General features: G+C 36.4%; 2 protein-coding genes across 5 annotated transcripts in view; one reads left to right on the top strand and one right to left on the bottom strand.

Moving 5' to 3' along the window:
• The window catches only part of LOC138933819 (neuropeptide Y-like), a 90,540-nt gene that overhangs the window by 51,989 nt on the left and 11,266 nt on the right, over positions 1–27,285 (top strand). For 3 of the 4 annotated variants that reach the window (XM_070296838.1, XM_070296840.1, XM_070296837.1), the window contains exon 4: positions 15,018–15,165. The gene's annotated coding sequence lies outside the window, so the exon portion shown is untranslated. Of the gene's footprint in view, positions 1–3,469; positions 3,626–15,017; positions 15,166–27,285 lie in introns of those variants that run through there. The other variant, XM_070296839.1, reaches the window with a different exon arrangement.
• On the bottom strand, positions 383–16,134 carry Np (serine protease notopleural). The gene is made up of 10 exons (XM_070296842.1): positions 16,026–16,134; positions 11,396–11,721; positions 9,078–10,605; positions 6,032–6,175; positions 5,521–5,667; positions 3,902–3,978; positions 3,445–3,545; positions 2,627–2,898; positions 2,309–2,463; positions 383–1,469 (listed from the first exon to the last, which is right to left on the bottom strand). The coding sequence occupies exons 1-10, from the start codon at positions 16,132–16,134 to the stop codon at positions 1,305–1,307; spliced, it is 3,024 nt and encodes a 1,007-aa protein (XP_070152943.1). The 3' UTR covers positions 383–1,304.

Below are 27,285 nucleotides of genomic sequence, written 5' to 3'. Positions count from 1 at the left end.
GCAATGTTACAGCAACATTCCGAAAATATTACAAAAAAAGTATTCAATAATCGCTAGTTCATTCGTTTATCACTATGCGGCGCATGTTGCGCTATCTATTCCGCATTTAATTTTTAATCATGATGATTATACAAAGTTTACAAAGAGCGGCTAGTAAGATTAAAAAGATATAATAACTATTTTTGTTAATTTAAGTCGTATGATATGACCCCAATACAGTGGCACAGACATTGGACTAAGAATTCTTTGAATAGTTTCCATTCTTATATAAAATCAAAAATTTGATAATAATTTTCTAATATGCAAAAGATACTTCAGATTTTAATAAATAAATTTTGAGATTATATAAAGACAAGAGAGATGTGAAAAAACTCGTTGTATGCGTAAATTCACCACAATCTTTTTGCATCCGGATATCTGAATATTTCGGATACAAAAAAATTGTGAATTTATACAATTGCAAATTGAGTTTTTTCTTATTTCTCTTAGATATTCTCTGTCACTGAAGGAAGTCGAATGTGTACTGAAAAATTTACATTTTATAATTTCGTTATTATTATAATACAGAAAAACTATATACATGCTAGATCCTGATTCTTATAGGCCCTAATTTCTTATTATTTTTTTCATATGTTAAGGATATTATATCGATAAATATACATAAAGCATTATTGCATATATATTATATTGCTATGTTGCTGCAATATTATATTGCAATATTTCTGTAGGCGGACATTTTACTGTTGCTGCAATATCATAACAACGTTGCAGCAACATTTCGCAATGTTTCTGCAATATTGCAATCTTGCAGAAAAATGTTGCTGCAATGTTATTGCAATCTTGCGGTGCTGTATGGGAATGATATCATTTCTATATTAGAGATAAAAAAAAAGACTTAGATTTCGTCTTTTTGCGAGTGATTCTTCCACTTTCCTCGTCTGCACGTGCAATCAATGCGTTCGGCGCATTTTTCATTATTCTCTTTAAATTCGTGCCTTCATCAGAGTCTGAACGTACATTCATAGATATCCCTTTAAGAATAGTCCTAGATGATTCGAGCGAAAAACTTTACTCGCGAAAGTCGAATCAGTGGCGCCATATATCGTCCGAGTTCGCAACGCGCACACGAATCTTCGCGAATTTCCTCGCTGAATCTCTTATTTCTTTTTCCCTTTTGCACTAAATTGCACTTGGCTCACAGCTCTGGCACCAGATGGTGCCATTTGTCCGCTTGGCGGTCGTTTCGGATATCCGAAGGAGTCGGCGCGGTACGAGAGCGCGAATTTCGAACTTCGTCGATGGTTTCAGAACTGTAGAATCTGATTGATCCATTCGCGAAACTCCGAGATGCGCGTGTAAACACCGGGCTGATTAGGCGCGGCGCAACCGATTCCCCAGCTGATGATTCCAGCTAAAATCCACCGCTTGTCTCGCGCCCTTTGAATAACCATCGGACCACCACTGTCGCCCTACAAAAAGCAGAAGGTTGTAAGTTAGGATATGTTATTGTTCTACAAACTTTTATATCGATAATAACGCATGCAAGTCTCTCAAACAACTGTCATGTGCCTGAGAATTTGAAGTTTTATCTGAAAGATATTATAATCTCGAGAGACACGTTTTAACAAAATGTTTTTTTTTTATTGTAATATATTTGTTTGATATATAAATTATATGCACATACACACTTGTATAATTTCTATTCTAAATCTTTCAATCAAAGAATTTAATTGGTGAATTTTTATTAAGGGGAAGAGTGCAGTTGCGAAATTATATATCACAATTGTTTATTTTCATGTTTTTGTTCTTATCATTGTGTTAACATATCCGTGAATAATTCTTTTTCCACTTTCTTCTTCATATAATTAGTTATATTTTAATCGACGCTTTTCCCCGAATATATATCTTTCTAAATTTGAATAGTTTGAGAAGTTAAATTTTTTTTTTTAGTGACTTTAATCGTTCGTAACTTTTATTAAAATTACAATTTCTTTAAAACAATTGATTGAATCATATATTTATTTATTTTTGAACAGATTTAAAAAGAAATAAAAATCAAATCAGTGTGCATTTCTAAGAAAAAGATCAAAAAATAATTTTACAGAAGAATATTTCAAAGATTTTGACGCTATTTCTTAATACGTTTTTTAAAACTCTTATCTAAAAATTTTATATAGTTCAAAATATTCAGAAAAAAATATCCCGTTTTTCTTATAAAATAAAAAGAATTTTAATATTTTAGTTATATTTTCAAATACACTCGCTTGCTTAATTCATGTAAGTAAAAATGTAAGTAAAAAATACTGACCTCGCAGGAGTCAAATCCACCGTTTTTCCAACCGGCACAGATAAAAATGTGCGGAATGTGCTCGATGTAACCTGCGTTTCTATACATCGCTTCGCATACGGTGTTATTAATGACTGGTACCGCAACTTGCTGCAATACGGACGGTAGTGGTCCCTCTGCGAAAAATTTATTTTCTCATAAATTAATTATTAAATTATTTATTAAATTAATTTCTTTACGGTAGCCAATAAAATTGCTTTCTCGTAAAGCAATCAAAAAGTTTACAATTTTAACATCACAATTAACGCGTGTTAATTATTTAAATGTACACAAAAGTACCGTCGTAAAGTCTGCCCCAGCCAGTAACATAGGCGGTGCGACCAACGTAACTTTCATCGTCATCGGGCAAGCAGATCGGCAAGACGTTCGGCTGGAAGGGTAGAAGGGGCTCGTAGAATCTCAGAAGGGCGAGATCGTACTCGAAGGTCCGCGCGTCGAACTGCGGGTGACTCGCTACAATTTGCACTCTTCTTTCCTGATATCCGTATGGCTCGTCTTCGTTCGCCAGATCATGCTCGCCGATCCTTAACAATAGATCGCTGGGTGGTACACTGAAAAGTACACACATTGCTCCATTAATTCTTCAGAAAATTCTCTGTCCGGAGATAAAACGCTATTGACAATTTACGTGTTACGTTTTAATATCACGAAATATGTATATAATTATTTATTATATTAATTAAAAATGCGCGCGCATATATTAAAAATTTTTATCTCAAAACTTCTTTACACACACAATTCTAGAAACAAATTCATGTACGACAGATATACGATAATATATGAATAAGAATGTGTGTAGGAAAATTTGCGAAATTCCGATTCTTGTTAAACGACGCAGGTTTTTTTACGATCTTATTCTACGATGCGAAAATTCACTTGTGATAGTCTTTATTCTTCTCCGCTTCTTAAATGCGTTAAATGAGAAAATGTTTGCACAGGCAGAGACAATCTTTTTTCAGAAGCGCGAGAAGATTATAGACGCACGCGTGCGCGCTTTCGCGGAAAGTTTCGTAGAACGTCCTGAGAAGAATGGCAAGCTCCAGATGAACGGGAAAAAAACTAGATTATAGGTGTGACAACAAACATGACACACTCACCTTTCGACGCAGTGCGCCGCGGTAATAGCCCAGTTCTCGTTCAACAATGCCGCGCCGCATTTGTGCAGATATGTCTGCGATCGCCATTGACGTAACGAGATCTGCAAGGAAATCTGCCAATGTGAGAGACTCAATTGGCATACAACGCGCCGATCTACGCATTATCTCTTATACGTAATACGTGAGTGATTGCTGTTTCTTACGTGGAAGACTATTACTAGCCGTCATGATTACCTATTCCTGTATGTGTAAAAAAATCTATCACCACGATTTTTATTTAATAGACGAGATGTGGCTCGATGGATCTCGTGATTTACAAATTATATATTTTTTTATAAACGATATTTAAATGAGATGTATAAATAAAATTGTGAAAAAATTCTACCATTTGAAATATCTATGTATATATAATATAGGAAATTTTGAAACTATAATCTCGCGCGTTTTTGATGCTCACCTGCCAGGGCCATTTTCCGAAAGAGCTTCGATCACCACCGACAATTCTGGGCTCCGGAAACAGCCTTCGTCCGCACACTGCAAGAATAAACATCGTCGAATTCATACCGTTCAAAAAATTCGCGAGTTGGTTGGTCATATTTAAGAACGGACAGACTATACTCGTTCGACTATCGGATAAACGACGGTATCTTTACGCGGATGTGTCGTTCATTTAATTCTTTTGTCTTTGCCCGCAGGCGGAATTGAGATATTTTTTTCTTATCGACAATATTACGTGTGCACGTTTGCTATGCTCAATTGCTTGCGCATATCGTTGATTACGGGAAATTACAGTCGTTTGAATTTTATTTATGACTATACTATCGCGTCATTATTTAAATTAAACTGCATTACCAATGATGGCAGGCAATTTAAACGTAAAAAGCAGTAAAATAGACATAAGTTTGTAAATTATAGCGTTATTATATATGATTTTAACTATTTAAGTAAAATATAAATAATAAAAATTTGTAGAGTGATCATAAAAATGGATTGGTTCGAAATACGGCGATAAGATGTAGATATAGAAAAATCATGAAATAATTAAAAGCTGCAAAAAACTATTGGATTTGAAAATTTCTAATTACATAATAGTATCAAAATATTCTATAAGAAAGTTGGAAAATTTTATAGTATTAGGTGTACAACTTTGCTTCCGCCGTTTTTTTTCCGAAATTCGAGGCTTTATTGTAAAAAACTAGTTATTGCTTGTTGAGTCACTCCCAATGCCAATTCTTTTTGACTTTGACTCGAGTCTTCATTAAGTAATGCCTCCAATTCTGCATCTTCGAAAACCTTCTCTCTTCCACCGCTATGCCGGTCTTCGACGTGAAAATCACCGTTCTTGAAGCGTTGGAACCACTCACGACACGTTTTTTCACTAATAGCGGCTTCACCATAAGTATTTGAGAGCATTCGATGAGCTTCAGCCGCAGATTTCTTCATATTGAAGCAGAAAATTAAAACCTCCCGCAAATGACGAGAATTTGGCTCGTAAACTGACATTTTCAATCGAAAATAACTTTATGATGCAGACACAAATCGACTAATGTTTCTATGGGGTTATGTTGACAGATGCCCAAGTTTATCGCATGACGTCTATGATCTATTTATTTCGACCACTATTTACAGCTAAAGCCATCTATAGGAAAACGGCGGAAGCAAAGTTGTACACCTAATAAATATATACATTTTACTGTATTCGCAGCAGAATTATTTTGTTGCTTGTAAAATGCAATTGTTCTCCCAGGTGTGACGGTCAGGTTCTTTCTTATCGGATAAGAAGTCGAATATTACCGCGAGAAGAAGATATATATCGCTATGCGATCAAAAGTCAGATCATCTTTAGAATTAAACTGGGGCAAAATCGAACGGAATAACGCGAATTCCGACAGTGACCCGAATCCGGTTCCGCATTTCACCGGTTATTTTGTTTTCCCGAGACTAGTTTTAATCGAGTATAATGATACCGGTCACCCACGAGAACGTGGGAACGATTCAATTTTTTTTATTCGTGCATAATGCGCGCTTGCTGTAATATTACAGCGCGATCCGGCCGTACAGTATTTAAGTATTAACCTTGTTTGTAGTCTGACATATTGAGTGTCTCCATCGGTACCGGAAGTTCCGCGTCGATCGTAATACCGGCGATCGTTGACGGCAAAGTGGTCATCATCGGTTTTGCTGTGATATCTGGACTGATAGCGCTCTCCGTTATTGGTTTGGCTAAAAAAAAACAAAGCAGTCAAAATACACGATATTTATCGCGTGTATGTGCGTCTCTCTTCTAATATACATTTTAAAATATATATTCAAAAAACATATACATATATATACTTTAATATATATTTTTTATTGCATATTATTTGTAAGAAATTCTCGCAAAAGATTTTATCAAACATAAATTCGTTCTTGTAATATTATAATTCAGTGAGAGCCTTTAGTTGATTTCTTTAGTATGACTTGTTGGAAAATATATCTTCCACGTTGCTGCTCGTTTGCACGATTACGCTAATTCTTGAAAATTCTTTAATCGCGAACAAACTCCGCGGATAGTGCTCTCGCAAAGGCTACAATTAATATGTCTTACCAGAAGTCAAAGACTGTACAGTGGATTCCGCAAGCGGTTCAGTCGTCGACTCTTGAGTCTGCGGTAAATTTTCGGTGGAAGGCGATTGAATCATTATCCAGCCGTCCAGAGTCGTTATTGGCGACCAATCAGTTTCCGTTTGCTCTGCGAAGCGAACGGACGAAATAGAATCTAATTGTATTTTAATTAATCGCGAATTTTCCGCGATTTAAAAAGGCAAATATGGTTTTCATTGCATCTAATGAAAGAGAATAAATATTATTTATTGCGATGAAAATAATTTATTTTGAAAGTAAATTGATTTTAAACTTGGCTGCAAGCTTATCTTCAGCTGTACATTTGTACGATATTACACATACAAAAAAAAATGCACTGATAAATTCTTCCTTTAATCCGTAAACATTTATTTCTTAGAATGCTTTAGTTTCGAGGAGATACGTTATGTTAATTTGGGGCAGCGCGAACCGGTTTGATTTGGGATGATCAAGAGGAGAGCGAGTTCTCTCTTTTTTTGTCTCTTTCTCGCGAGGTAGCGAAGCAGAGCATAGTTATTAGAAGATAATCCTCGCTTGCACGACGAGAGACGGATAGAGATACCTGTAAAGGAGATGATTATAATCGCGTCGGCGGAGAATTCTAGAGGTGGCCGGTTTGTAAACCGTTACAACGTTCCGACCCAATGGTATATCATAGCGCCAAGTTATCAAAGCAACGGCATGATCCGCATAGCGACTGTCTCTCTTCTAGGATCTAAATTCCAACGATCTTGATTCGCATGTATAATATTATCCGAGTGAAAATTTTTCTGCTATTTTTAATCTCAATTTTCAATCCAACATTTACTTTAACTTTAAGCAATTAGATCATCCTCTTTCAAAATTATTTAACTTATTTTAATCAAAATTAATCAAATTTATAATTCTATATTTGAGATATAAAGTACAAGCTTAATTATTATATAAATTAAATTAATCGCGAAAATCTCTAGGATGTATAAACAAGAGAATTTCGACTTTCGTATTTTTTGAAGCAGAATAAAATATTTGCATTTATCGAACGCTGCGAATAAATGCACGGATTATCTATTTATGCATCTCGATGCGGTCTAGTTTCGCGCTCTGCATGTAATTATCGAGTCACAATTATGCCGTTTAAGGACGTGTATCCGTTCTCTTGGACTTGATGTGTGCCCAGCGACATTCGGGAGAAACCGGTCGAAACAGATTACGACGAATCATTGACCTAATAAAAATACTTCGGAAACGGATCATATCCTTTTGCATCATAAACGCGATGTTAGAATCCGGAAGAGAAAGAGATATGAATCTCATTTTTTTATTATCTCGAAACGAACAGATGTGTGAGATATGTTCGGAGCAAAAATCGAACAAAATTTATAAAAATTATTTCATGTAAAATTATATATTTAAAGCGGACTTTTATAAATTATCGAGTTGGTCTTATTTTTTTTCCCCCCGTAAAATTCATAAATGATATTCGAAAAATCGTTTCGATCTTCGTTTAATTGTTTATTCTGCAATAGATCTTTGCCAATGATGTCTTCATGTATCATGTACATTATACTTGGATGTGTCATTACAATCGGCGATGCGTAGTCGCGAAATTTAAATATGCTCCCTTCGTCGACATCGATCACTATCTTCGTGGAATTATTGGAAACGTGATTAGCAATTTTATTCGTTCTGCGTCTGTTTGCTAAATCGGTGAAATCAAAGAAGACGAACGTTCATTGTGTAACGCGACGCTCTTGTCGTCAATAGAAAATCGTGATTGCGATTCACCTCGAACGCCGCGTGCATCGAAACACTGAAAATAGCTGAAAACTCGGGGAATTTGACGGATTGCTACCCATACAGCACTGAAGCTTGCAACAACATTGCTGCAACATTGTAATATTGCATATTGCAGTTTAATGTTGCAGAAATATTGCAAAGACATCATTTTACAATATAACTTTAGCAATGCTACAGCAACATTCCGAAAATATTACAAAAAAAGTATTCAATAATCGCTAGTTCATTCGTTTACCACTATGCGGCGCATGTTACGCTATCTATTCCGTATTTAATTTTTAATCATGATGATTATACAAAGTTTACAAAGAGCGGTAAGTAAGATTAAAAAGATATAATAACTATTTTTGTTAGTTTAAGTCGTATGATGTGACCCCAACACAGAGGACTGAGACATTGGACTAAGAATTCTTTTAATAGTTTCCATTCTTATATAAAATCAAAAATTTGATAATAATTTTCTAATATGCAAAAGATACTTCAGATTTTAATAAATAAATTTTGAGATTATATAAAGATAAAAGAGATGTGAAAAAACTCGTATGCGTAAATCCACCACAATCTTTTTGCATATCTGAATATTTCGGATACAGAGATTGTGAATTTACAAAATTGCAAATTGAGTTTTTTCTTATTTCTCTTAGATATTCTCTGTCACTGAAGGAAGTCGAATGTGTACTGAAAAATTTACATTTTATAATTTCGTTATTATTATAATACAGAAAAACTATATACACGCTAGATCCTGACTCTTATAGGCCTAATTCCTTATTATTTTTTTCATATGTCAAGGATATTATGTCGATAAATATACATAAAGCATTATTGCATATATATTATATTGCTATGTTGCTGCAATATTATATTGCAATATTTCTGTAGGCGGACATTTTACTGTTGCTGCAATATCATAACAACGTTGCAGCAACATTTCGCAATGTTTCTGCAATATTGCAATCTTGCAGAAAAATGTTGCTGCAATGTTATTGCAATCTTGCGGTGCTGTATGGGTAGTAAATTTATAATAGTTGCTTTTGCCTTTCTTTTCCGATATGATAAACAGTTATCAAAAACTCGAAATTTTCCTCTTTTAAATATACATTTGAGAAATGTATGACGTAAAAAAATTCAATAAATAATTTTTATATAAGATTAATTAAAAAATATTAAATTTAAAAACTCACAATTATTCGATATTAGAAAAAAAATTCGATAACATTTCTTTTACTAACCTGATGTTGTAGCCTCTGTCGACGTTGACGAGGACGTGTCTGGCGTCTTTGCGGTGACTTCGTCAGAGTTCGAACTCCACGTCACCAAGCCCGGGGAGTAGGTAGTCAACGGGATCTCCTCGAGGGTGTGATTAACATTCTGATCCTTGGTGGGAGGCACGTAGGTCGTGGTGCTTTCGTTCCTAACGGTAAACGTGGATATGGAACTCGAGATGCTCGTGGTAACTTCTACGATGCTGGATGATGTGTTTACCGGAATCTTTGTCAAAGGTTTAGTCACTGGTTTTGTCGTGGTGGGTTTGGGTCTTGTAGCATCGACCGTCGATCCGACGTTCGACGACAACAACGGCTTCGTTCTCTCTGTAGTCGTCATGGTACTGTTTTCGTGTTCGGGTTTAGTGGTCTTGGTTGTCGTGCTGGCAATCCTAGTAGGTTTCGGCCTCGTTGTAGTAGATAACGATGGTCTAAACGTTGTCGTTTGGGTTTTGCCATCGGTCGTTGTTTTAGTTGTCGTCGTAGATTTAACAGTGGTTGATCTGATCGTCGACATTTTCGTTGACGTTGTCGTCTTCGGCGTTGTCCTTAGAGTCGTTGTTCTCGCGGTAGTCACCATCTGATCTGGGGTCTTTGTCGTATCGAATATCTTTTGACTACTCGCGCTTGTAGCTGTTGATATTGCGATAGTCGACGGTCTGGTTCCAGTGGAGGCTGAAGTACCCTCCGTGACTTTCGTGCTGGACGATCCGACGTTGCTGAACAAGCCGGAGGTCGAGAACGGCCTGCTCGTCACCGGTAGAGTAGTACCAAGGCTAGAGTTTGTGGGTGGCCTCGAAGGCCTCGAAGGACTCGAAGGACTCGGTATTTTTGTCGGAATAGTAGGTTTTTTGGTAGTCGTCACCGGGCGTTTCGTTATTACGGTGTTAATGGTGGTGGCTGGTCTCTTGGTGCTAATGACAGTACTAACAGGCTTTTTGATAGTTGTCTGACTCAACGGTTTGGGCGATGTCGTGTTCCTCGGCGGGAATCTGGTTGAAGGTGCCACTTGCTGCGTAGTCGTGAGAATGTTTTTCGTCGTAGTCGATTGAAGGATCGGCCTGCGAGTGCTCGAGGCGAGCGGCTTCTGAGAGGTCTGCACTGTCGGTCTCTGCACCGTTATCGTGGAGACAGCGGGTTTCTTCGTGGTCGCTTTCGACACCGTCGTAGTGATCGCCAGTTTCGTCGGGTTTTCGCTGTTAGGTCGCAAAGTAGAAGTCGAAGTATGCGGTTTCGTAGGCTGCCTCGTCGTGGTTGGGGATGTACTTGCCGGTCTAGTCACGGTACTGGCGGTGCTCTTCGACAACGTAGGTTCCGTGCTGGACCCAGCGGCGCTTTGCACGGTTTGGAAGGTAGTGAGACGAGTAGTCTGTGTAGTCATTTCGACCGTCGTGATTGTTGGCTTCTTTGTCGCCAACTTCGTCGTGTTTCTCAATGTACTCGCTAAAGCTTGCGTGCTTTGCGTGCTTTGCGTGCTCGGGGTTACAGGCATTATCTATAAAATTCGATACGTTAAAATTATTGATAATTAATCTGGATAGTACGTTCTCGATTAATATTATCTAATCTTTAAAAAGCAATACTGCCACGAGCTGATTAATAAAGTTAACTTATATTTTTGATTATAATTATAAACTAATTTTTTACATAATTTTTTAGCATATATAAAAGAAATTAAAATCTAACGTATCAAGTGATTCAAAAATTGCAAAATCTTTACATGTAAATTTATATACATATATTTTGCTACATGTATGCTGATGATCAAGCACTTTAATGAGTAACTTTCTTTCTTGAATATATGAATCAATTGTGAGATTACGCGAGCTGCTGCGCTTATCTCGATGATCTCACGCAGAGAAAGTTATTATAATATCTGAATGAGAGATGAGAAAATATGATGTCTCACATATTTTGTGTATCATAATTCACTCTCACTGTCATATATTCACTTGTTTAAAAATTAATAAGATTAAAATTTTTTTATATAATTAGATTAAAGTGCAACAATCTTACATTGCACATCTTACAAAATATATAATTCAAAATAAGCTAAGATAAATAAGATAAAATCATCAAGAAGGACGTGCAAATAAATTTTATCAGTCTATTTTATCGATATTAACTCCGCCGCGAATGATTTGACAGAGCAATTATTTTTGAAAGACGTTACTTCGATTCCATCGATTCGCTTTTAACAATTTCAAGCTGTCACGCTACTCATCTCGCTGACACGTGGCGAGGCCGGCTAGTTGCTTCATTAGCAATCTACTACGTCTACTTGCCGTAGTTTGAGGAGCCTCTGCTGGTTTTCTCTCATCTGTCGGTTTCGGTCTCGCAAAGTACTCCGGTATGCTGTTGCTCGGGATAGGCTTGCGGGTCGTGATGAATGGCCTTGGCGGCGGCGGCAGTCCATCGTCGATGCTGTTGTCCTGCGGGAAGATGTCCGGTTCGTCGTCGATCTTGCAGCAGCTACCGAAGTAGAAACGATCGATGCAAGTGCCCAGATGCGTGCCATTAGCCTTCGCGCAGGTAAACGCAAACATGCATACGCCGGTCTCACCGTTCCTGCGTGACACGCAGGGCAAATGCCTGATGTTTCTGCCCGTGCCTGCAAGGTAAAAGGAAAAAAAAACGACCGTCATTACGTTCCTCGCGAGTCTCTGCGACAAACTGATCTCAAGCCCCTATTCTTAAATATTTCTCGATGCAATATATTAGAGAAAAATATATTTATATTAAAATTTGTCTTCTTATTTTAGCGACTCTTCAGTTCCTACATATTTTTATAATTCTTGGTTTATATCCTCGAAATTTATAATACTATAATATAATATAACATAATATTATAATATTCTCTTTTTTATATATCACCTTCCTCTTTAATTTTTGTAAAAATAATTCACCGGAACTTTGTAGCGATGTCTCATAACGATATACGCGATTATCTCAAGCGATAGACAAAAAATTCTTCCGTTCGGGAAGATTATCTCATGCACGTTAATGCGAAGGTAAAGACTCCTTTATCACGGGGAGAAGAATTGAAACGTTGTACGGGCATGGAAATGCCTCGAGGAGAAATTCGCTCCGCGCCGTCAATGGCGATTAGATAAATGCTTCCGTATTCTCTGATCTCCTCCGAAGAGTGTTATATTAACTCTCACCCCTTGTCTATAACTGTTCATTTGACGATACACATTCCCGGCCGTAACACTTCGCTCCCATATCGTCAACGTATCTGCTTATAATTCTCTCTTAATGATCTTACTGTGCGTTCAACCGCGATCTCGGAGTCGCGGATGATGGAAGACGCGGGGTGGCATAAACGGCGCATTATTGCGAAACGGAATCAAAAAGGGAATGCAGCTGAAATATGACGGATAGCTCAACGAAATTGTTATAAGCGCAAATATCAGCTGAATACATGAGCTGATAATCATAATCCCATACAGCACCGCAAGGTTGCAACAGCATTGCAACAACATTTTTCTGCAAGATTGCAACATTGCAGAAACGTTGCGAAATGTTGCTGCAACGTTGTTATGATATTACAGCAACAGTAAAATGTCCGCCTACAGAAATATTGCAATATAATATTGCAGCAACATAGCAATATAATATATATGCAATAATGCTTTATGTATATTTATCGACATAATATTCTTAACATGTAAAAAAAATATTAAGAAATTAGGAATATAAGAGTCAGCATCTAGTGTGTATATAGATTTTCTGTATTATAATAATAACGAAATTATAAAATGTAAATTTTTTGTTACACATTCGACTTCCTTCAGTGACAGAGAATATCTAAGAGAAATAAGAAAAAACTCAATTTGCAATTGTGTAAATTTGCAATCTCTTTGTATCCGAAATATTCAGATATCCGGATGCAAAAAGATTGTGGTAGATTTACGCATACAATGAGTTTTTTCACATCTCTCCCGTCTTTATATAATCTCAAAATTTATTTATTAAAATCTGAAGTATCTTGCATATTACGTCGACGGAACAGAAAGTGGATAAACAAACAGATGTCACGTGTAAACTTAAAAAGTCGGAAATCACAGAGGCGTATAACGGAATGTGGAAGAGTCTGCTTTGACAATGATTCATACGGTCAAGCAATACAGTTAGCTGCGAAAGAGCAGCGCTCATCGGAGGAAGATAAAGAAGCCTCCGCAAAATAAAACCTGTACTTTCAAAAAATAGAAAGATTTCAGAGAATATTAATAAGTTTATAATATTATTATATTGAAGCTTCACACAACTGTTAGACATCGTTTCATTTACAAGATTGATTGATGTCTCAAAAAAAATGAAAAAAAAAAAAACAAACAAACATCCGTTAACAATAATTCGAACAAAAGTTGAGAGGGGCTCGTCTCGAGTTATCATGAAAAATTTCACGAGATCGTAAATTGTGTTTGCATATATATCTTCTGGATTGGAATTTTTTTTCTAGAATCGCGGTTTTATCAAGCAGTCGATTGTAAACTAAACACTAACACTAATACGCCATACGGCGTATGGCGGATTATATCGAAGAACGAATTGATGTCAGGCGAGGCGAAGCATCTGGGTACCGTTAAGTTTCAATGTATGAGCTAGTTGCCCGACCCAAAAGTGGGTCACAGTCATAGCCTAATGTAACAGCCCGTTTCCCTCTAAGACACCATCACAATCTCCTCCTCCCGCTTCCTCTCCGTCTTTTTCTTTCTCTCTCTCTCTTTCTCCGCAGGTCTTTGGTCCAACGAAATCATTGTACACATTCCACGGTGTTCCGGCTCGGCATGATTAAACGGACATATCTGACCTGACGTGCCTGGATGGACCAGGCGCGCTCTTGGCATTCGCTTGGAAAATCCGTGAATATTCGTGGTACACTCGCGGTACACCGTGTATACCGCGCCAAAGAAAGTAACAGATCGTTTAGCGCGATGAACACAGGACTTTACGTTGTTGAATAACGCTATATAATATTTACATCGTCTTTAGATGATTTAGGAGCAGAGAAAATAGAACTGTGACATTTGAACGAGAAATTCGAGATATCATTCATAAAATTACAGGTTTAAAGTTGACTTTGCTGATTAATTCGTTCTTGTTTGATTGTTGGTGAACCGATCGTCAAAGTTGACAATTACAATGAGCGCTTTAGAAACCGACGGGCCGTTAAAACGTCGTCGTTTTTCCGCGAATATTTACTTTCTTTCGCGGACACGTCGGAAGGCTTCTCGCGGCGGAGTGAAAATCAAGGGTAAAATTGTTTGCGGTTCCAGCGTTTGAACCACCAGGTCAGTCGGTCAGACCACTTGCCCAAAAAGTTCTGCACGTCGGTCATCCTTCCGCTTAAAGAATTCGTGCTGGCGGAAGTGACACGTTAATTAGTCATGAAAGAAAGTTGACGATATGCCTTTATGCAGCTGGCGGAATTTCAACCGGCGTGCTCACATCGGGTATGCGTGTACCCGTGCGCACGCCCACGCAATCGTGCGCGAAGAATTTCACTCGCGCTGCGGATCACATCCTAGGAAAGTGTTATCTGATCGCGACTTCGAACGATGTGCGAAAACGGAAGTTTCACCGGTCGTTGAGAAAAGATCTATCCATCATGACCGATTTATATCAATATTATTGTATTGCCAGACAACAAAGTTGCAACGGAGTTGTCGCAACTTCGTGTAAATGCTATCTTAAAATTTCATAGGATTATGTATATATAGAATGATTTCTGGGATTATATATAGGAACTATTATTATCTTTTTTTTTTTTTTTACTTTAATTGGATAAGATAGATAGAATAAAATAATTAGATATATATATAGAAAAATATACAAGACAATATATAACGTTAATTAGAAGAGTAATAATAAAATATAATCATTTCTTTCCAATACTTTCAGCAAGAATTGTCGCGCGAAAAACAGCGGGGAATCGCGGGATGACGGAAAAATTACTGCAAGCCACATGTGCGGCCCGATGACCGCATTTGACCCACTTCTACAGAAAACTGACCAGTCCGCCCACGTCCCGTTCGAATACGAATTCAAGGTAGGTTCAATGTCGCTGCGCGATGGACACAGATAAGCGCTTACGCACACGCGTAGAAAACGATCGGACCTTGCTGTGCCGGTTACTGGTATTTGTATACCGATCCGTTACTCAGCTGACACACGAGGAAAATGCAACGAGCATGAAAGAGCCAGAGCGAGACGAACGCAGATATATTGTAGGAGGAATCAGTTTAAAATGCACGCTACATCTACAATATCTAAAATCAACATTTTAAAATTGTAAATGTGCGCATTGCAATATTAATTTTGGGAAAGCTGGGAGAAACATGTTAGTCGGAGAATTAATTTTCCTTATAATCAATCCTTATGATAAATAAATTTCTATAAGAATAGAGAATATATACAATGTTTCGCTAAATTAAACTCGATAAATATTGATATGCTTGATATATCTTGCGCAATATTTACATTGGATAAGATTTTCATCTAAGAGCATTGTACGTCTTACAAAAATACTACGTAAAATTTATATTCCCAGGTATTGCCGAAAAAATATATAGAGCGGTAATTTTAAACGGCATTTTAATATCGTTCTGGATCAATAGCGGGTAGTGTAGCTACATGAAAAAGAATTCAAGTTTATTTCGACTGTATTCACAGAATTATGCTCAATTAAAGCTATCTATAATCGGAGATTGATCCGCCGGAGGCTCAATTTCCGTAAAACGTAAAACATAACGGTAATTTAATCAGCAAATTGCAATCGTAAAATATCGCGCGTTGCTAAAAGACTCTCCGAACTATCCGGAAGATAGGCTCTCTGAAGTATCGATGCTATCTAGGAGGAAAACTATTGATATTCATCCCGCGAATAATAGAGCGATCTAAAGTACTTACTTCCTGGTAGAAATTGAGGAACATAGATCGGACTGGCGATAACAACAGTGTGGATCAATACGTTGCTGATGAAAACGGCGGAACAAGCCCGTTTCCACCGATCGCACATCTGAAACACATATGAAAAAGTCAGAAGAAATTAGAATATTGACCCATACAGCACCGCAAGATTGCAATAACATTGCAGCAACATTTTTCTGCAAGATTGCAACATTGCAGAAACATTGCGAAATGTTGCTGCAACGTTGTTATGATATTGCAGCAACAGTAAAATGTCCGCCTACAGAAATATTGCAATATAATATTGTAGCAACATAGCAATATAATATATATGCAATAATGCTTTATGTATATTTATCGATATAATATCCTTAACATATGAAAAAAATAATAAGAAATTAGGTCTATGAGAGTCAGGATCTAGCGTGTATATAGATTTTCTGTATTATAATAATAACGAAATTATAAAATGTAAATTTTTCAGTACACATTCGACTTCCTTCAGTGACAGAGAATATCTAAGAGAAATAAGAAAAAACTCAATTTGCAATTGTGTAAATTCACAATTTTTTTGTATCCAAAATATTCAGATATCCGGATGCAAAAAGATTGTGGTGAATTTGTCTTTATATAATCTCTCTTGTCTTTATATAATCTCAAAATTTATTTATTAAAATCTGAAGTATCTTGCATATTAGAAAATTATTATCAAATTTTTGATTTTATATAAGAATGGAAACTATTAAAAGAATTCTTAGTCCAATGTCTGAGCCCCTGTATTAGGGTCATATCATACGACTTAAATTAACAAAAATAGTTATTATATCTTTTTAATCTTACTAGCCGCTCTTTGTAAACTTTGTATAATCATCATGATTAAAAATTAAATGCGGAATAGATAGCGCAACATGCGCCGCATAGTGGTAAAACGAATGAACTAGCGATTATTGAATACTTTTTTTGTAATATTTTCGGAATGTTGCTGTAACATTGCTAAAGTTATATTGTAAAATAATGCAATATTTCTGCAACATTAAACTGCAATATGCAATATTACAATGTTGCAGCAATATTGTTGCTAGCTTCAGTGCTGTATGGGTGAGATATTAATTTTAATACTAATTTTTTTTTAAACGCTTATTTCTGCTTTCTTATTTGTATCTTGTTGCTTTTTCACGAAAAATAAACATATAATAATGAGTAACGACGAAAAATAAATTTTTACAAGATTACAATTTCTTGTCAGATGCACACAATGTGATCCTTTATTTTGTTCACCAATGTATTTAATGATACATGTTTCAATATTTATGCTAAGCTTTAAATAAATAAGATTCAGACACTGTCAACTGTGACATTTTCGCGGCATAACGAGAATAAGTCTGAAAACATTCTCACGAAGAATGAAGATGAAAAAAATTTACTGTCTGTCCGACTGAACGTAATTACACTATGTGCATTGGATTTGATTACGGCAAGATGCTACCCTTTAACGTTCATTTTTAGCGGCGCGACTCGCACAGATTGCCTCTCTTCAATTCGCTACCGGAATTGCTACTTTTAGTCGCGCAGTGATTTTCTTTCGCGACCGGCGTATCATTTACGTCTTTTATCATCAGTTATATTTTATCGTCAGTTATAATTTCAGATTAATTACCCCGAGATGTCAAAGTGATATTGAATCGCTTGACAAATTGCTTTCTCATTACACCGACAGCTCATTCATCTTTCAACGACAAACGGAACAAACAAACGTTCAACTGTGCATATTGTAAACGCGATGCGAAGTGTAAAATGTTTTCCTGATCCAAAACTAGGCATTACATTAATTATGATTAATTGATTACACAATTTTCTTAATAACGGCATATTACGTATAATTACTGATTTTAAGATTTTCCGAATGTTAAAAAATAAATGATAAGCCGGATTGTACGTCGAGCGTAAAATTATATTCGGATTTAATTAACTATTTGTGATTCGTAATCTTGTAATATATCCATCGAACACGCTTGAAGCGGAGTATGTGTATGTGTTCAACATTATCATGATTACCCTTTACAAACAAAGTAAATTAAAAATTAAATTAAAAAGCACGCTCGCATTCACATTGCGTTTCATAAATACGTCACACGCTCGATCTTTTTGTAATTCGGCAGAACTTTCGTAATTCGACCGATTGCGTCCGGAATTTTGATGAGAAGGGAGAAGTTCGATAGAGTTTACAGCTGATCGCGAGCTATACGATAAAGTAATAATTTCAAGGTTGCACGTGACAGAGTCGCCTTTTCCACAATTCAGTCTTAACGAAGGACAAATCGATTCCGTCAACGACCAAGTTAAAACGCTCATTTTGCGGTCTTATTCGATGGATCTGTCATCGATAAAACTGAAGAACAAGAAAAATTAAATTGCCTCGATTGATTCGCTTTCAGATACGAATATCAAGATTTTGTTTCAGATCTCTAGATCCGATTTTTGACACTTTGCATCTGTATCTTACGTCTTTGTCAAAATGCCAAAAATCTTCAGCGAGCTCACTGATGACTACTCGATAACCATCGTCGTACGGTCGGCTCCGTGAACGGAGTTACAGTTATTCGGGAGAGAGAGAGAGAGAGAGAGAGAGAGAGAGAGAGAGAGAGAGGGAGACAGAGAGAGGCAGGAATTTGGTCGTAACGTCATATTTTAACTGATCGCACTGTAGCGGCGATCATCAAAGCGATCCACATGTGTGCTCCTTATATTCAAATCGAAAAATTCACGATCGATTATCACTATAAATAACCACGCATTTATCCGCAATTTGTTAATTGCTGTTAACTTAATATTTAATTCAGCCATAAATATATCTTTAAATCCTCGAAGAAATCTTCATACCATTTTTTGAGAAAAATTTCATAAGCGCTTCTATATTTTTACAGTTTGTGCAAAACTCTCAGTTTATAAATAATATTTTTTAATATAATATTCTTGTTGTGGGGACGGCAAGTTACAGAATTTATATAAATTTATCCTCCGAACGATTGTATCGAGAACTGAGCGAATATTTCTATATTGAATCTCCGGCCATTTACTGGCGGAGGAATCGCGAGAGAATGCAGTGATTTCATTTAGTGTGCACTCGCCACTGCCTCATCTCGAAGAAGCGATAAAAAGCGTTACAGTTATCCAGAGACAGGAATTCGGGTGGATGAAGCAACGAACGAGAGAGCGTCGACGTGAGCTGCGTTTGCTTGTCGATGGTCAGGTCATCGGTTCTTTTCCGGATTCTAAAATACTGGACAACGGTTATCTTCTCCAGTCGACGCATTTCTAATTAGTATCTTTCTTCGTTCAAAGTACGAGCACTCGACGCCCCTATTAATTGACTGGAACGTAGCGTACATAATTTGACAGAGTGCCGGGCGACTTGCAATTGACACTCGTCGAATCTGTTCGATTGTTGGAAAAAACGCGTTGCTCTCTTTTCTCTTGAATCGAATAATTTAAAAATACGTCGGGTTCTCTGTCGGCGAAAAAAATCTTGCGTTTAATTATATTTTATAGAATGAGAGGAGCAATTATTTAAGTAATAATCGATTTCTTTAATAATCTTTAATTAATTTAATTATCTTTGCGAGAATACTGTAACACACACAATATAACATTATCATTTATTTATCTTATATAGATAAATAATTTTGTAGAGAACTTTATTTTTATTTTTTATCATAGCGTTATTTTTTATCACGAACGTTATATCACGTTAATGTAAATGTTCTTTTTTTTTGCGTTTAGCGTATTAATAAGAATTTTATATATTCATGAAATTGATATTCTCTTTCGTTTGAGAAAAATGACTATCTTAATTGACGAACGAAAGCGACTAGAACACACGCGCATACCGTGTATATATGCGAGATATACGCATCGTAGAAATAGCTTTTGTCGTAAGGCAGCACTCGCGTGGTAACGGTACCTGCCACTTTCATTTGTACTCACGTATCTAATGTGAGGCGCACACATGTGGGTTGGCGCCGAGATACGCTACGCGCGAATAAAACCCCTTTTCTCAATCCATGGGTCATTATCGTAAATTATTTCCCTTTAGCGAATAACGTATTTACAGGTATTATGCCGTATACGGTAGCTTATAAAATTGGTTTGAGATGTGATTACGACGGTACTTATCAGCTCTCATGCAAGAAAATTGTTTGAGAATTTTATAAAATTTTATTTAGAGAATTTTATTTGACGAATAACGTATCATATTATATGTATATGCTAGTGTAAAATTGACTTGAACTTTTCATGCCACGGCGGTTGTGTGTATCAGCTTTTATGAAGAAAATCATCCGAGAATTTGTAGAACCATCTGGCTTATTACAACGCTACTATTATTTGAATTGAAATCTCAAGTAAAGATAAAAAGCTGTTCCCACGAGTCGAAATTTTACTATTTTTAATCTCAATTTTCTCACACTTATATGGTAGATTCTAGAAAACTTCGATAGATTATACTTTATATAGGAATCGAGTTCTTACTTCCCATACAGCACTAAAGCTTGCAACAACATTGCTGCAAAATTGCAATATTGCATATTGTAGTTTAATGTTGCAGAAATATTACAAAGACATTATTTTACAATATAACTTTAGTAATGTTACAGCGACATTCCAAAAATATTCCAAAGAAAGTATTCGATAATCGCTAATTCATTCGTTTACCGCTATGCGGCGCATATTGCGCTATCTAGTTTACAAAGAGCGACTAATAAGATTAGAGATATAATAACTATTTTTATTAGCTTAAATTGTATGATATAACCCCAACACAGGGGACTCAGACATTGGACTAAGAATTCTTTTAATAGTTTCCATTCTTATATAAAATCAAAAATTTGATAATAATTTTTTAACATGCAAGATACTTCAGATTTTAATAAATAAATTTTGAGATTATATGAAGACAAGAGAGATGTGAAAAAACTTGTATGCATAAATCCACCACAATCTTTTTGCATATCTGAATATTTCGGATACAGAGATTGTAAATTTACAAAATTGCAAATTGAGTTTTTTCTTATTTCTCTTAGATATTCTTTGTCACTGAAACAAGTCGAATGTGTACCGAAAAATTTACAATTTATAATTTCGTTATTATTATAATACAGAAAATCTATATACACACTGAATCCTGATTCTTATATGCCTAATTTCTTATTATTTTTTTCATATGTTAAAGATATTATGTCGATAAATATACATAAAGTATTATTGCATATATATTATATTGCTATGTTGCTGCAATATTATATTGCAATATTTCTGTAGGCGGACATTTTACTGTTGCTGCAATATCATAACAATGTTGCAGCAACATTTCGTAATGTTTCTGCAATGTTGCAATCTTGCAGAAAAATGTTGCTGCAATGTTGTTGCAATCTTGCGGTGCTGTATGGGTTTATATCTCGAATTTATAGTGAACGAACAGTTTCCCACTTATTGTTAGAGAATTAAAAGAGGAAGTTTCGGCAAAACTATAAATTAAATAATTTTAAAAAAGAATATGATCTGATTGTATTTAAAATACCAAAAAAAAAAAACACACACACACACGCAGATTGAAATTTAATTAAGATCGAAAGTATGAAAAAAATATCGATTTCGATTGTAATTCAAACCTTTCTAAGTTAACACAACTAAACAAGTCTAAGTTACTATCTCCGTATCAGTATTAACAAATTACAAACATCCCGATAAAAAACAGTGAGTCTTATCAGCGATAATTCATATCGTCTTAGAGAAGCGTTTAAAAGCTATTTTGTCGAAATAAATACGTTGCTTCAAAGAATACTAGATTTTTTCTCAGCGAAACCGCATGAATAATGCATGAAACTACGTAAAATCAAAGATAGACGTTAGTTTACACACGTACGGGTACACGCACGGGTGCCCGGGTGCCACGTACGAATAAAATTCAGCTGAAACGAGTCAAGTATACCGCTATTCTAAAGAGCATGCGGTTAACTTCGACAACGGATCGGCAATATGTCCCGCTCGTCGATGTAGTACGTCACGGTCATATACACGTATAAAATTCTGAATTGATTATTCGGCCAATAAACCGTGTTCATTAAGCGGATGATTTTGATATTTACTGAAATGAAACCACTGTGCAATCCATCATTTTTATATATTTTACTTGCTTTAAGTTTAATTTAACCAAATGTAAATTATTTATCTTTACTTTTGCCCTTTTTGTTTACTATAATTAAAATTTATTCATATAATTAATTCAACGGTATGGCTTCTTTCAAAGCATATTTTAAATGCTTAACTACATGAAATGTATCTTGCTGAAGATATTCTTGCATAAGAATATTGTTAAAGAAATATTATAGGCAAAGTTACATCCTCATTTTAGAAAAGATCAAGATATCAACAATTTTTTAAACTAGAATCTATCAAACGTTGCTGTAATAAAATTAATACATTCTTTGGGACAAGTTAAACTTTGTCGGTCTATTAATAGTTACTGACTATTCAACCGCAGAAACAAAAAAAAATATATATATATAAATTGCGCCGGTGTTGACCCCGAGGATCAAGGACGAGAGACCGCAGGAGCGAAACCACCACCTGTTCGTCCAAGTTCAGTATCCATCGTGAAACCCGCGGCAGCGCAGGAACCGCTTAATTATCCGCCAAAGTGCGTCGCCCTCCCCCTCCGGCATAAACCATACCGACCGACAGTTGTCTGTTGTAATCTCAGCGAAGGCCACTCGCGCAAGAAAGCGACGCTTCTTCATATACCCGAGACCTTGAGACGTAAGCATACCTTGACTGACACCGCCGAGCTGCTGTTGCTTCTGCTTCTGTCGCGTCTCTGCTCTATAGTTCTCCTCAGACCTCGCAATGATGCATCGTCGTCCTAGTATAAACGATGTCTCGAGCTAACGAGTCCGATTTTCGGAACGTTCCACCTTGAGATCACCTTGAGATCACCTGGAAAGTCAGTCATCCAGGCCTGGCACTCTCGGTCGCAACGGGCACCTGCGGCCACGTGGTCGAAGCCTGTCGAGTGGTGGAGTCTTCGCGCCCGGCGCCTCCCTGTCTCATCTGTAACCCGGCAACCTCCTTGGGCTTGGAGAACGCCCTTCGATCGACCTCGGGGCACTCGCGACAGTCGGATCCGCGACGAGAACCGCGTCAGGATGGAAGAACGTGAACCTTTCGACGTATACTCGGACTGGCAGCCGCCGGCTCGATCTGCTCGCCACGGCTGGCACCTATCGAACTGGTTTGCTCGGTTCACGACTTCTGGATCAACCGAACCCTCGATCCAGGTGGGACTCGCTCGCGGTCTCGCTCCCCCTGCACGAAGAATCGGCAGGCCACGACGACACGCATCGGCCGAGCGCGCGCGCGCTCGCTCGCTCGCTCGCTCGCGTCCTCGTAAGAGAGGAGCACAACAGCCCCCCCACGAGTTTGTAGGTAGGCAGATAGGTAGGTGAAGTCGAATAGGTAGATAGGTATAAACGACGGCAGGCTAAACTGCGGGATAGCCGCGGATGGTAGACCGTGTCGGGGTCGATGCTTTTCGTGATGACGGAGACTCTAGCGCGTATAGTCTCTCGAGGTGAGGTAGTGGCAATGACCGTTCTCTCCCGCGTTCTTCTTCGTCTCTCTGGCGCGCCCGATCTTCTCCTCTTCCTTCTCCTCGCCCCCTCTTTCTTCTACCTGTTGCGGAGATTCTGCCACCGCCACTACCACCACCGCCACCATCACGACCACCACCATTACAAATAATCACCATAGTTAGTTTCCTTCTCCTGCTCATGTGTGTTGTCTTCCCTTACTCTGACTGCTCTTCTCCCGTCTTCCCCACTACGACCTCGTTGTCGTCGCTCGCAGATCGGCGGCGGATGGTCGCTCGCTTCCCGTCGACGGTGCCTCCTTTTTATCACTGATTTTTTATTATTATTATTTCTCCTTCCCGATCATTCCTCGGATTCGTGATGTTTATTAGAGGATAGCGATATTTTTCTATAGTCGCCATTTAACCGAATGAACAAGACTCGATGGTGGTTAACGAAGGCGAGAGCGCCGGTGGTCTTTTCGTGTATTCGCGATTTCAAAACAGCGACGCGATAATTGGAATATTAATACGGTTAAAGATCGACTTGGCTCAAGGCTAACTAAGTTTTTCAAACTACATCAGGATCTGGGAATTTTAATATATTTCAATAATTTGATTATTTAAAAGCGAGCAATCTGGTATAGTAATAAATTTTAAAAATATCTCTTCCAGTTATGCTAAATAATTTTTTATATATCGAATCTTTTCATAAAACATGTCAAAAGTCTGCATTCTTTTAAACGGAGAATTGTCTTATGTGAAAAAGATATTCTTAAAACACTGAATGCATTTTTAAAAAAGAAATTTTGTGATTACAGTGATAGTACTATCGTAAAATTGTAAAATAAATTTATATCGTAGAGATAAGTACCAAATACTCTTATATTATCTTACAAATTAAATGTTTATCTTGCTTTTAAAATATTATAATATATTAGGTATTACATAAATTTTTTTTAAATTTACAAATAATATATTAGCAAAGGAAAATTAATAAATAAATTAGCATGAGATACATGCTTAAAATTATCTGTGATTTACCTGCACCAGATAAGTCGTTATCTGTAGAGTCTACGAACAGAGTTATATATTCTTAGCATCTTGTTCGATGCGTAATCGCCGATAAATACTTCAAAATAGAATCATTTCTTATCCAAATATTTGAAATAAAATTATATATTATGTTCAAAAAGATTTAAAAAAATAATTAAATAATAATGGTCATTCGACGCGTATTTTAATAAAAACAAGAACGGGGAAATTAATATTAATATTTTGCTTTGCTGCGCATGTTGTTGTTTTGAACTTTTAAAATAAAAGTCGGCGCGATACTTTTATAATTTATAGTAACAATTATGCGCAATGGAAATTATCAGAAGACAAGGATGCACCGCCGCACGAATGGGGATTACACAGATAAAACTTAATTAATGTATGTACCGAAATTATATTTGTATAAAAGAGAGAATGTGTGTGTGTGTCACGATTTTTTTTCCACACACATAAAATTGAATATTATAATTCACGCGCTTTATCCAATTTATCTAATATTATTCATGCATTTTATTCGCTGGATTATTTATTTTTGTCCTCTAATATAGATATCCGAAACAAGTATAACGGTTAATAATTTAGCTTTATTTAATACATGATTTGCGATGTGTAAATAATTCTTATATAATAATTATTTCGTATCAACAACAGAAATTATTTATACAAGAGTTGTAAATGTATAAAATGAAACGTCATAGCTTTTTCATAGAAATATTTCATATATGTTTTAAAAAACTCTCTGATATACTTTTATTCTTTCTCTCTCTACAACATTTAAGTAAAATATATTAAAAGTATATTGGTAAGTTTTTTTTTTTTTTTTAATAGTTTGTTGCATTACAATTTGTTATACAGACTCGCGCGCACACATTATTCCGGTTCGACTCACGGAGCAAGCTTCTTTCCGAGCTTGCACAATAACTGTAACCCGCGATTTACGGAACTGGTTGTAACTTTGTCGGTTAACTCATCTACCGTCAAACTTCTCTATAACTTTGCCGTAAAACGAGTCCGCGAGGGCAAAATGTATTTTAAACATATTTATAAATATACACGAATGCGAGCGCGCACTTAGTTTAAATCAAAAATTCTACACCGACAACTACAATCTGAACAACGGAAGTATGTTTCTCAGACGCAGCCCCTGCTGATTCCGTTCCGCGGTAATTTTATCGTTTTCCTTTGTGACGGAAGGGTAAGACTACCCTGTGAACTCCTATATCAGGCTAAATTAAACTTGTTTCATGAGTGCGACAGACTTGATAGTCACGCAATGACATTTTTTATGCATCGTCTGCGAATCTTCTTCGCCGTCTCGAACGATCGTTAAGCGGCTTCGACAAACCGGTCGTATCGTATTGCTTAATGCATCAACCCAGGCAATCTTCCATCGTATTCTGTTTTCTTTCGACTATGATCTCCTTGAATAGAAGAAGGCATTCCGCGATGCGATATATTAGCGATTGCTTATTGGCATTATTCAAGGGTTACTACCGCCACGAGTAAATGTAAGCGGAACATCCGCAAAATCGTTCAATTGCCCATACAGCACCGAAAGATCGCAGAAACGTTGCATAGACCTTGCATTGAAACATTGTAATATTGCATGGAAATTGCGAAATGTTTCTGCAATGTTACTGCAAGTCTGCGGCAACGTTGAAATGTCCGCCCTTAGAAATATTACAATGTAATATTACAATAATGTTACGGTGCAATGTATTCGTAATATTGAAATGCGTTGCTACAAATATGCAGAACGCTTTAAATTTGATAGATAAACTTTGAAAATATATAAAGACATCCAAGAGAAATAAGAAAAAAAGATTGTAAATTTACGCAATTACGAGTTTTTTCTCTCTTGGATGTCTTTATGTATTCTCGAAGTTTATTTATTAAAATCTGAAATATCGTGTATATTAAAAAATTATTATCAAATTTTTGGTTTTATATAGGAATGGAAACTATTTAACAATTTTCTGTTATCTAGTTAACATCGCTATTTTATAAATAATTTACAAGTTTAAGAAAATAGTAATGATTAAATAATTTCATTCATAAAAGTTAAAATTTTACTTATATAGATATTAGACTCTATTTTACATCTTAAGTAGACAAGTAACGAATAATTTTAACTTTTTTGGATATTTATGTATCCGATTACTGAACAATCAGTTCAATATCTGAATTCCCTGTGTTGGGATTGTATCGGATAAATTAAACTGATAAACAAACGAACTAGCGATTACCGAAAACTGTTTTTCGCAATGTTTTTGAAATGTTGCTGTAACATTCTCATAAAATATTACAATTATATGTTCCAATAATGTCTCAACAATATTACATTGCAACTTGCAAGATTGTAATATTACTGCAATGTAATTGCAATGTTCTGTGCTGTATGGGTGACGTTATAAATCAACGGCGGTGATAAGCACGACGAGAACGTATTAGGGGGACAGAGGGGCGAAAAGAATCGTTGAAAAGGAGGGGATATATCGAGAAAGCTTAACAGAACCCTCGTAAACGCAGGATTCTCTTATCACGTAGTGCTTCTCTATCTATTTCAAATTAAGGGTGAATCGG

Source organism: Polyergus mexicanus, unplaced genomic scaffold (assembly GCF_030449975.1).
Source record: "Polyergus mexicanus isolate NDT 795.1 unplaced genomic scaffold, iyPolMexi1.0 SCAF_6, whole genome shotgun sequence".
Lineage (NCBI taxonomy): Eukaryota > Metazoa > Arthropoda > Insecta > Hymenoptera > Formicidae > Polyergus > Polyergus mexicanus.
Note: the sequence above shows the minus strand (reverse complement) of the source record. Positions and strands in the feature narration are given on the sequence as shown.

Bases quoted from the DNA above. Each gene is read 5' to 3' on its own strand.
- Np (XM_070296842.1), bottom strand. From the start codon at position 16,134: ATGTGCGATCGGTGGAAACGGGCTTGTTCCGCCGTTTTCATCAGCAAC. The intron at 3,979-5,520 runs GTTAATACTTAA...TTATTCTTGCAG, and splicing joins TATGTCAGACTACAAACAAG to TGTGCGGACGAAGGCTGTTT. The intron at 3,546-3,901 runs GTGAGCATCAAA...ATTTCCTTGCAG, and splicing joins TCGGAAAATGGCCCTGGCAG to ATCTCGTTACGTCAATGGCG.